The following is a 12,115-nucleotide window of genomic DNA, read 5'->3' as shown; positions in this document are numbered from 1 at the left end:
TAGGGAAGTTTTTAATGTTTGATGTTTTTAATGTTTGATGTTTTATCGTGTTTTTAATATTCTGTTGGGAACCGCCCAGAGTGGCTGAGGAAACCCAGCCAGATGGGTGGGGTATAAATTATAAATATTAATTATAGTAAATACAGTATAAAAGACTGCTTGCTATTGCCATTATCCATGCATGTTCCAGAAGTCTGCACAGCTCTTCAACTGCTCGTTTTTTACTCTGTCAGGAACAGAGACAGCGATGTGGTGGCAGCAGGGGTTTGTTTGTTTTGGGAAAACTTTGAATTGAGAAATTTTCCAATGCACTAAACACATTTGTACCAGGCATAAAGGCTGCAAAAGAGGCTCAAAGGAATGCTTCTGAGGTCATCTGTGAAAATCCACACCAAAACTAAAGGGGAATCAAAATAAGGAGCATCCAGGATATTCTAAAAACTGCAAAACTATATTATTCAGCATTTAGACACTTTGAGCATAAGAAAAACCTGTTGGATCAGGCCATTGGCCCATTTAGTCCAGCATCCTGTTCTCGCAGTGGCCAACTAGATGCCTGTGGGAAACCCGTAAGCAAGACTCAAGCAGAAAAAAGGAGGGCCCAACTATAGGATGAGTTAGATCACAACTTTGCATTTAATGTACAGACTTAAAAATTATATAAATCATATCAGCTTGAGTGGTGGGGATTATAATGACCAGGATGCTGCAGGGGTACAGTAATTTAATCCTTTCCTTTGAGGAAAATCCCTCCTTTGCTGCTGCTGTTTGCTTTGTGAGACATCACATTCCACAATTTTTAAATTATTATTAATATTATTAAATTTGTATACCACCCTTGATCCATAGATACTTTGCTATTAACGTTTACTTACTTACTTACTTACTTACTTACTTACTTACTTACTGGTTCTTTTGCACCAGTCATTGCTAAGAGTAATCAAATTTCAAATGTTTTTTTAAAGAATCAAGGTACAAATATCAACTCCAGAATACAGTTTGCAAATTGAGTTTGTTTCTACAAAACAAGATGCATTTGCACAATTCAAAATTTATTCAGAATTTCAGTTTTCTGGGCTTCTTAATAGGGCATTTGAGTTTCTCCCGGAAAGACAAACCCGCAAACGATAATTCACTGTTGCAAACTGTGAGTAGTGGAACTGATTTGTCCTAATTCTTCTTTCTAATGATACGCTAGCAACATTTTCAGCCCTCCGTCAATTACTTATATGCTGTCTGTCAGGATACAAGTCCTACCAAGGCAGTTGATAAGTAACATTAAATTAATCTCCCAAACCACAACTTTTCTGGACACCAGTCATACAAGAAATATGCAAAATAACTAAGCATGTATTAGAAGTCACCCCAGAACTGGCCCTACTAAACATCTTCCAAGATAATAATGCCCACTCACATTATAAAGATCTCATAACCCGGCAGCCAGAAACATCATAACCAGACACTGAAGAGACCTGTCAGGAGTAAGCGTGGACCAATGGTATCAAATAGTATGGGAAACAGCCTTACTAGAAAAGCTAACCCATAAACTGAAACTGACAAGTTTATTTCAGTTTTCCCTGGGAAGCCTTCACTCTGGTATGGTTCCCCGTTATCACATACACAGTCCCAACAATACAACAAGAATCCGCCAACAGCATACAAATCATTATGGCTAACCTGACCCAAAAACCCACCCTCTCGCACACAAAACAAACCTCACTACAGCCAACCAAAGACAACCAACCAAACCCAGCCTATGGCCATGGCCAACCTTTCTCACCACCAAGGAAATACGACAAGCGAACAGAAAGAGAACCCACACAAGTGACACGGACACAAAACCCCACACATACACTAAGTAGAAAAATAGAAGCATTGCCAACCCAACCCACCCCCTCCCAACCCTCCCCTTCTTTTCTTCCCAACCTTATGCTGCATACAACACTTATGTCTTGCAACAAATGAAACTGATCTGTAGAAAACGCAAGAAAAGACAATGCACACATTTTTGTAAACGAAGAAATCTTTAATAATTTTTAAGTGACATGAAATGACATATTTTAAATGCACAATAAACAGCAGCAACGTATTTAATCCCCATCAAGAGCCTTCCCACAAGGCAGTTGATGGCAGGTTGGCCTGTGAGGCGGAAAGTCTAACTAGAACAGGACTTGGGCAGGGTATAAATGATGATTTTATTATTATCACTTAAGGTGGCCTACATCCCTCGCTACATTTGCCACGACTACAAGGCAAACTACATCCATATCAGTTCTGTGTGATTTGTGTGGGCTGAAGGCAGAGTAAGAAGAGCTATTATGAAACACATCAGGATTAATGTCAGGTAATTGGAGCCACACCTATATAGCCATTGCTGAGCATCTAGAGTCTGGATTCTAGGACGTAATGTTAAGAAGGAAGTTTCACTGCCTTTTGATTGAAGTCCTTGGGAGGAAACTAATAAAAAATTACTTAAAAGAAGAATTTACAGGGGGGAGAAAAGGAAGTCTTGTTTATTACTGGTGTATTTGTTGAATTTATATACCGCCCTTTACCCGAGAATAGCAGGGCGGTTTATGGTATAAAAACACAAAAATAAATACCATAATAAACAAAACAATAACCACACACACACAAAATAAAAAATTCCTTCCAGCAGCACCTTAGAGACCAACTAAGTTTTCATTGGTATGAGCTTTCGTGTGCATGCACACTTCTTCAGATACACTGAAACACACAGTTTAAAAGGCCATAGTTTCTTCAGCCATAGCCAAAGGAATATAGAAAAACAGTTTTGCCTGGCACCTAAAGATATGTAATGAAAGTGCCAGGCACATAGCTGCCAAGTTATCCCCCTTTTTAAGGGATTTTCCCTTATGCTGAATAGGATTCCTCGCGAGAAAAGGGAAAACTTGGCAGCTATGGCCAGGCAAGCATCCCCAGGAAGAGCATTCCACAAACAGGGAGCCACCACAGAAAAGGCCCGTTATTGTATTACTGCCCTCCGGACCTCTCATGGAGGGGGAAAGCTATGGGATCAATTTATTTGTAACATTTATTCTGAGAAGCTCAAGAGACAGGGCAACAGGTGGTTCTACCGCCAGAAGCACATAGTACCCCAGGCCAGCTAAATTATTTTGCCGCTTCATGCAGAAAGTCCCACAAGCACCTCCTCACTTTCCTTTCAGTAAAAATGCAACCACAATCGGTTATATAACTAACATTTTTCTGCCCTTTGATGGTACCCAACCACAGCTACACGAGGTGATGTCTCTCTGCCTAATGAAATAGCAAGCAGCATCAAGGCACAATAACAGTTCTTCATTCCCTATTTTATCCTCATAACAACCTAATGGTGTAGGAAAGGCCCAAACTACTGACTGGCCCAAAGTCATGTGCCAAGTTTTATTGCTAAGGGTGGATTTGACCCTACACCTCCCAACTCAATGGCTATTTCACCGCTTCACGACATTGCTTGTTATCTAGTATTAGTATTATTATTTAGATTTCTCACCCACCCTTCACTGCGTGCTCCCTGGGACAGGTTACAGAAATGTACAAATACAATACTTACTGTACTGAAAACGGTTAAAACAATTCAATCAAAAGGTGAGGGTGGGACCTAAGAACATCTACTTCTGAATCAACCCACAGAAATTTCAGGCTGCGTCATGTTTTCCTCCAGAGTCTAGAAACACTAAGGGGCACAAGCCCCAGGGCTAACCCAAGATGATAATGTTATTGCTAAATTTGTATACTACCCTTCATCCAAACATCACAACAAAAAATGCATAATAAAAAAACCAATAACCCCACTCTCCACACATCATCATCATGGCAGCTGAGACAAACGACAAACACAATCCTACTCATGACAGGGAAAAAGAGGCGAGCGAAATTACTCGAAAGCCACAAGATTCTTGATCTTTTTAAATTTTATTTATTTCTTTATTTAAGTAATTTTACAGTCATTTCTGTTATCAAACTGCAGGTTATTACAAGAATCCTGCCACTGTTCTCGTTTTGGGAACCCCAGCCTCGTTCACACAACCTGCGAGAGCCTCAGAGGGCTCGCTAGTCGTGCGAAAGGCGCTGGAAGCGACCAAACCCAACAACCGCAGCTTAGCCTCGGAGAGAGAAACGCGTGCTGATGTTAGTCAAACGAGACAACATAGGGACAAAGTGGGCGGGTCTTCACGTAGTCTTTGCATCGATTGGCTATTGGAGTCCACGCAGGCGATGATTGAAAGAGCACCGGGCGTACCAGAGGAAAGTTGGGAGGAGTAGCCGCCCGCGGAGACGCTTCAGACAAAAGGCAGAGGGAGGGCCGTAAACGAGTTCTTTGCGGCGATTGGGTAGCTGAGACCCCCCCTGCTGGCAATGACTGACAGAGCACCGGGCGTACCAGAGGAAAGCGGGGGGTGGGATTTCCTTCCCTTTCTTTCTTTTTTAAAGACCCGCCCTTTGAGCGCAACGTTGGAAAGGAGGGAGGCCACGTCATGAGATCGGAGGGAGGGGCGTGGCCACGGAGCCGGGAGTGGAGAGAAAGGGGCGTGGTATCTTGCCGCTGCACCTGGACGTTCGACGTATAACTCCGAGGCGACCGAAGCCAATAGCTGGAGAGTTGGGCGGTGGCAGGACGCAAGCGCGAGAGGGGTGGCCGCGAGAGGAGGCGATGGTGGCCGGGTAGGTCCAAACTTTGTCCGGTGTCGCCTTAGGAGGAGCTGGCGGCGCTGGGAGCAGGTGAGGCGGTGGGGCCAGTCCCCATTGTCCTGGGCTTTTGCCACCTGAGGCATTAACAAGGCACTCTTACCTAGAAGAACCCATAGAGGTCAGTGGGGCTTACTCCCGCGTAAGTGGCTGCAGGACCAAGCCCTGTTGAGTTCTATGGGGCTGCGCCGTTAAAAGCAGAATTTCCTGCCTTGAACGGCGTTTGAAAGCGGGGTGGGCAGCTTTTATTCAGAAAGGAAAGCTGACCGACCAACCACCTATATATATATATATATATATATTGGGTTCAATATATATTGCCTCAGGTGTCTGCCCTGTTCAGAGTAGACCTGTTGAAACCAATGGGCGTTTGTTTTGCCATAGCAGGGGGTGGGTGGGTTTAAAGAAACCTATTCCCATTCCCCTCCGCGCGCACAAAATATAAGAATGCCCCAATTCTTTTAACATTAAAAATATTTTTAAAACTCTAAAAAGAAAGAGAGGGAGGAAATGTGCTGTCGCTTTCCTGCCGTTGCAGGCTGTCTTCAATATCTCTTCTCCTCTCCCCCATAGGAAATAATGTTAATCACCTTACAGGTTAATAAATAGGAGTAAACCGCTCACAGAAAGAAAGAAAAAAGCTCCAGTGAGAAAGCTGTTTCCCCGTTATAAACCTCATCCCTGATCAAATAATGCCCAGACTTTTAGCCAAAATTTAATTAGCGGAGTGCAAGTTTTTTAAAAAAAACGGGGAAGAGGGGAGAGGATGTGTGCTTTCCTTTTCATTTCTTCACATTACAGTTGTATTGTTCCAGCTGTTGGCTGGAATTAGTGCAAGGTTTGCTTACCAAGCAGAACTGGAGAGTGGGGAGAGGGCTTAAGTTGTGTATGTAATGCTTTGTGTTGATAAATGTCTTCCGAAAGGTTAAGAAGGGAAGGGGGGAATGAGTTAACAAGGGGCTCATAGTGGTGCAGGAAAGGCCAACGGGTGAACGATTTCTAGATGTTTGTCTTTGTACTTCAAAGTCTAAAGGTTTGTTGATAGTGCCTTGCTAAATCCCAAATTTGGGTTCAAACAAATTGAAACTACACTAGTAGTACTTCTGTTTGGTATGTATTTAGCACCCACCATATGCTAGGAGCTATTCAGTTACTATCGCACCGCATTTCCTCCCCATCGATATTAAAATGGTTAGAAATTCCAGATCCACTAAACCACTGGTCTTTTTTTTAAGGGTTCAGGCATGACTACATTAAAATGTATGGTTGGGAGATAATTTAGTGGGCCCTTGTAGCAAGTAACAGCTGCTGTACCCATAGTAAATAGATAAAGTTGGAGGGGAAGGGGAAATCCCACCTCTGCAATTAGCTTTTAAATTCATCCCGATTCTATGTCCTGTTAAACTCTTAATATTCACACTCTTGTCCCAGTAACTGACTGCTATGCATTGTGTGTTGAATTGCATTAAGTGCAATTGACAGTTCTTAGCTGTTCAAAAGGTATCTGCACAAAGTGGCTTACAGTAGGAAATAGTTTAAAATGGGAAAAGAGGAAGTACGTAGAACCTTAAATGTGACACGTTACACATAGTGTCACAATAAATTAGGTAATCAGACTTTGGCATTTGAGTGAATATGCAGAATTTGTGCAATAATAAGCTTGATGTTATCTCAAGAAAGGCAAAGGCTTCCTGGCAGACAGCTGTGCTCCTTGATTCCTTCATGTACATACCAGACTGCCGATTCCACCTGTGTGAAAGTCTACTTTGAACTCTGCCAGGTGTTTAGCTAAAGGTTGAATACCAACCAAGTTCCTGGTTAACAGATGCTGGACTCCCTACTGAAAATGAGATTTAACAATATGCAAGCATAACACAGCCAGCCTCTTGAAGTAAGAAGGCATAGATAGGCAGATGGCTTTAGTACTGTGCATCTGTGAACTTTCATCAATACCTAGTTGATATCCTAGAACATATTTTCATCGTGGCTTTTCATGGCAACTCATATTTGGTTGTGAAAACCCAAAATACAGGTGGTAGGAGGAATAAGGAAATGGAGACTCTAAAAGGTATAAGTGCCTGTTTGTTACCCACAACTGTAGTAGTTGTTGTTTTATTCTTATATGTATTAATCATAACATTTATTAGCTGCCTTTCCAACTAAATGGTCACTCTTTTTTTTTTTGCTAGGACCATGGCTGTTACGATACAACCAAGGATTTCTACACTATATTTCCTCTGTTGCCTAGTCCTTGCCTCTTCTGTGTCCTCTTTTGCAGAGGACCATGCAGATGGGAGTCATCAGGCAAACATGCGTCTTGATAAGAACATGGTACAAGATAAGGAGTATGTATTCTCTGCAGTCACACTCAATATAAATAAGTGGGGGAAATGAGGATCTGATATGGTAAGAGTCATCTGATATATCAGCGGAATTGAATTCAACAAAATGTTCCAGTGCAGAGTGCCAGCTAGCAGGTCATGCCTTTTCCCCATTCCATTTCCCCTCCCACCTGACTTTCTGTCTCATCCCCCGCACACACAAATAAACACACCAGTCAGCCAGCAGGCTGTGGTTACTGAGCACATTCAGTACCCATTGGGTTCTGTTTAGGCAAGTGTGGAAAGCCTTTATCCCTCCAAATGTGGCTGAACTACAACTCCCATCAGCCCCTGCAGGCATGGCCGACGGCTATATTGCCTGTGAAATCTCTCGTAAGCTCTGTTTCATGCAGTCCACCTGGCATGACTGCAACTAACATGCTTTTAATATATATATACAGTAAATAGTCTCGGGGAAGCTCAAGCAGTCTTGCACTGTGTGGCTGAGAAGATTAGTTCTCTCTTTCCTCTCTGCTGTGGTCCCATCTCTCCGAAGATACGGTCCACATTTCAATCGAAGTCTGGCTTTTAAATGCACATGGCATTACCTACATGCACACACTTGCATGTTCATTGCATTTGGTTGGTGTCTGGTTGCATCTGTGCGCACTGAGATTCGTCGTATTCTTACTCTGCAGCCACATCATGGAACATTTAGAAGGCGTCATTGACAAACCAGAATCTGAGATGTCGCCACAAGAGCTGCAGCTTCATTACTTCAAAATGCACGACTACGATGGCAACAATCTGCTTGATGGGCTTGAACTTGCCACTGCCATTTCACATGTACACAAAGAGGTGAGCACTAATTTCCTGGTACAGAAAATCTGATAGACTGGTGAGTGGTGTCCGTGAGCAAGCTTATCTTTTAATATATATGGAAATGTCTATAACATTTTGCATATGTATATAAAGGTAAAAGGACCCCTGACCATTAGGTCCAGTCGTGGATGACTGGGGTTGCGGCGCTCATCTCGCTTTACTGGCCGAAGGAGCCAGCATACAGCTTCTGGGTCATGTGGCCAGCATGACTAAGCCGCTTCTGGTGAACCAGACTAGTGCACGGGAACGCTGTTTACCTTCCCGCCAGAGCAGTACCTACCCTGTTTCCCCGAAAATAAGACATACCCATAAATTAAGCCGTAGCAGGATTTCTAAGCATTTGCACAATATAAGCCATACCCTGAAAATAAGACATAGTGATAGGCTCAGTTCTGGAGGGCATCAAGGAAGAGGCCAGGCTGGACGCGTAATGAAAATAAGACATCCCCTGAAAATAAGCCATAGTGTGTCTTCTTGAGGAAAAATAAATATAAGACAATGTCTTATTTTTGGGGAAACACGGTATTTATCTACTTGCACTTTGATGTGCTTTCGAACAGCTAGGTTGGCAGGAGCAGGGACAGAGCAACGGGAGCTCACCCCATCCCGGGGATTTGAACCGCCGACCTTCTGATCAGCAAGCCCTAGGCTCTGTGGTTTAACCCACAGCGCCACCCGCGTCCCAATGCATATGTATATAGTGGCAGTTTAATCCAAAGACTTATCCCTTGGGGATCAGCTCTCTCAAAGATTCCACGCTAGACCAAATTTTAAATAACCCGTAGATTACAAAACTTGCTAATGGTTTTTAAGTGTGGCCTGGTTTGGGGGGGTGAGTGGGCGGAGGAGCTGCAGCGCTGCTTTGATAGACTGTCAAATTGAAAATCTTATTTTGTACCTTTCTGAATCTTTCTGGCCCACTTAACTTTTTTCTAGCCTTCATTAGCTGATTTCTAGGAAACCCAAGTGCAGCCTTCAAGGGCAGAATATTGAGTGGGAACATTCTGATTTCCAAATATGCTCATCTGCTGAAACCAATCCATCTTTTTTTTCCCCTTTCCCTGTAGGAAGGTGGAGAACACACCCAGACGATGAAAGATGAGGAGTTAATTAGTTTGATAGACGGCGTCTTGCATGATGATGATAAAAATAATGATGGCTACATTGACTATGCTGAGTTTGCAAAGTCACTGGAATGATGATTTCTTTAAAAATCTTTTCGTCCATGTGACCCAGTACAATGTGATTCCTTACCGTATGTTAGTTTGTGTGTTCTCTACCCTTTGGGCTGCAAAATTAATGGTAGAAAAGTGAAATGGCTACACTTTCATTTCTTATACCTTGGGGAGCAAAAAGGTTGTGATGGGAACTATTATTTGATACAGCCTTATTAGTCAACAATGGAGCAATACAACCCATCTGTGTTAGCAAATTATTTGGCAGTTGTCTTAAAAGCCTGCTTGAACGAGCTATCATCTAAGTCACTGTACTCCAGAATAACTTCTGGAGGACTCAAAAAGGTATTAGTTATAAAGGTCATAGCACTACAGAGTCTTAAATGCCATAATTATATCATAAAACCAACAGTATGATTTTGTGTTTGTGCTTTGAGTTCACCATTATTATTATTATTATTATTATTATTATTATTTTGCAAAAATTGGGAGTATAGGCACAATGCAAGATTAAACTCTTTAAGATCTGTCAGCAGGAGAGTTAAGTAGCTAATTAAATCTCCATTAAAATGGATGAGTGTAAAAGTGCTTAGTCTTTGCACTTTACCCTAAATCTGTAAATATATGTTTGTCATTATAGACATATGCCTGTCTTTCAGTTGTCTCTTCTTTTGTCTTTCAGTTGTCTCATGTTCTGTCACTACTTTACTGGGTTTTGCTGTTCCTTAAATTATGACCTTAGAACTGACTGTTGAATTTTAAATTAAGTATATATATATATGTTATATACTTAATATATTTAGTGTTATGTGTATTATACACCATCAGTACAGTATTTTACTTCAGAGTTCATTTTCAGAAAGTGTAGGTTAAATACTTTCATTCAATGAGGTCTTTATGCCAAGAACTATGTTAAGTAATGAAAGGTTTATAATCACACTGAAATGCTGCCATGTTAAGGTTCTTGCCAGTGTACCTTGACACAAATTTGTGGTGTGAGTTATGAAAATACTTTCTAATTTTTTTTTTAAAGAATCTCTATAACGAGTGTTTAAATACTTGAATGGTCTGCTTATTCTAAAGGGTTCTATAACTATATACATCTATGTTGTCTTAACAGCCTTGTGCAGATCTACGGTGATAATCTAAACTGCCCTGTTGTTTGGCTTATTGTATAAAACAGAAGCATACATTTACCGGTAATCAAGCGTACTATATTCAGAAACAGAAAGCCAAAATGCTCCTCTGTAAATTGTGTAAGAGACCTATTTTCTGTATAAAAAATATTCTTATATGAAGTGCATTTGTAAAAATTGCTTCCTTTGTTAACTGTGTAATAAAAATGTGGGTTGTACTATGTTCTTCTAATGTCAAAAATGTTAGGTTTTTTTAGCATAGTTCATGCTATAAATGCAAAAGCAATAAAATCTGACGTGCTGGAAGCTTTTACCCTTCAAACATGGAAAATATGCACAAATTTTGCAAAGGGGATTTTAAAAAAAGTCAATTTGCTTTTCCTTTGCAATGAAACACATACTCAGCCTTATCTGGGGTCTGTTTTTATGGTACCAGAGTAGCCTGGTTCCAGTTTCCAGACAGGTGCTTCCCACAATGCTCTGTTGAATGTGCTGCATCAGAGAGGAGAACGTGAAAAATGCAGGTGATGTACTTACTTCCTATACCGGTCTTCCTTCTCACTCATCTTTTCGCGCTAGCGCCATTTGAACAAGACCACGCTGGACAGTTTGCAGAGCTCTAACTTTTGTGTTTCAAACTGTTTTCTTTAAAATGGGGGGCGGGGGTGGGGGAATAACCTGTGTCTTCAGACTTTGTTGGGCTCCCACTTCTGACCATCCTGAGGTTGCTGCGGTTGATGAGAGAGTTCAGCAGCATTCGGAAAGCCGCAAGTACCCGCTTGGTTCTTAAGGTCCTAGAAGTAAAAAGATGAGTGCTAAATCATTTTTCTCCCTGCCAAGCCATTCCTCCATTTACTCTCTCTTGGGCATTTGGTACCCATCTGTCTCGAAAGACAATGGAGTGTTCCTCTGGGGATGAAGTCAAACCGCTGCAGAATCACTCTGGCTGCAGAGAACCGCAACACAAAACTGCGGCCTCCCGCTTCATGTTAGCAGCACCAAAGTGCAGGGACCTGGGCTGCCCAGACAACAAGACTCCCCTCTTGACCTCGCTGATGTGGTCCAAAGGAAAGCAGAGCAATGATTTGGGCACCAGCTTGGCAGCAGGGGTTGCCAGAAGGAGGCCTACAAGGCACCATCCAGCCATCTCAGACACCCCACTCCGGATTTGTGTAGGGTTTACTCCTTAGCCTTTTCTTCTCCCCAAGATGTCCTGCGAGGAGGCATCAGGTATGGAATTTTCCTTGGGATTTACTCCCAAAGCCTTTCTCAAGAACGATCATAGCCACAGACTTAGCAGAGATTTAGGATCAAGAGTTTTCCTCCTTGTGAGAGGATTCAGTGCTAAGGAAATGCATGCAGTAGCCACTAGATGGCATGACAGATTACATTTGCTACTTTTAGGGTTTGCAAAATTAGAACTGTTGAAAGGAGAGAACAAAAAACTTTTGTTTTTTATTGGCCTTAAGAAGGCCCCAGGTTCATCACCTGTTACTATTGTAACAAGGCAAGGTTACCCCCTAGTCTATGCACTCTCAACACTTACTGTATTAACACAGCTGGCGCCAACAAAAGGCATTCAGAACATTGCATTGAAATCGCTGCATTACACACCCCTCTCTCAGTAATTCTGTCATTAAACAGGCCAAGGCTCTTCAAAATCACCTGTCCTTGCCAAGACCAATAGATGAAGCCAAAAGTTTTGCATGAAGTCCAAAGCGCTTGAGCTATGACAAGCCAAATACACATTTTTTAAAAAATGCACGAGGTGACCTCATTTTTCCCTTCCCTTGCATCTCTTAAACACCTTGTCCAAGTTTCTGCACCTCATATCTCTCTCTCTCTCTCTCTCTCTCTCTGTGCCCCCTACTCCATTTTCTGGAATATGATC

At 42.1% G+C, this 12,115-nt stretch overlaps 1 protein-coding gene across 3 annotated transcripts; it reads left to right on the top strand.

Moving 5' to 3' along the window:
• Positions 1 to 4,537: 4,537 nt before the first annotated feature.
• On the top strand, positions 4,538 to 10,449 carry MCFD2 (multiple coagulation factor deficiency 2, ER cargo receptor complex subunit). Of its 3 annotated transcripts, none has more exons than XM_035111164.2 (4): positions 4,538 to 4,686; positions 6,900 to 7,055; positions 7,730 to 7,889; positions 8,981 to 10,449. In XM_035111164.2, exons 1-4 carry the CDS (start codon positions 4,676 to 4,678, stop codon positions 9,110 to 9,112), a joined length of 459 nt encoding a protein of 152 aa, XP_034967055.1. In that variant the 5' UTR covers positions 4,538 to 4,675; the 3' UTR covers positions 9,113 to 10,449. The 3 variants fall into 3 exon arrangements, with proteins under 3 accessions (XP_034967055.1, XP_034967056.1, XP_034967058.1); XM_035111165.2 differs by having other exon boundaries at positions 4,539 to 4,743; XM_035111167.2 differs by lacking the exon at positions 4,538 to 4,686 and adding an exon at positions 4,703 to 4,831.
• The last annotated feature ends 1,666 nt before the right edge of the window (positions 10,450 to 12,115 follow it).

The sequence above is a fragment of the Zootoca vivipara genome, chromosome 3 (assembly GCF_963506605.1).
Source record: "Zootoca vivipara chromosome 3, rZooViv1.1, whole genome shotgun sequence".
Taxonomy (NCBI): domain Eukaryota; kingdom Metazoa; phylum Chordata; class Lepidosauria; order Squamata; family Lacertidae; genus Zootoca; species Zootoca vivipara.
The sequence above is the reverse complement of the archived record's forward strand: the minus strand, read 5'-3'. Positions and strand labels throughout refer to the sequence as shown.

Coding starts and splice junctions, on each gene's coding strand:
- MCFD2 (XM_035111164.2), top strand. Junction 7,056..7,729: donor AACATGGTACAAGATAAGGA/GTATGTATTCTC, acceptor CTTACTCTGCAG/CCACATCATGGAACATTTAG. Junction 7,890..8,980: donor TTTCACATGTACACAAAGAG/GTGAGCACTAAT, acceptor CTTTCCCTGTAG/GAAGGTGGAGAACACACCCA.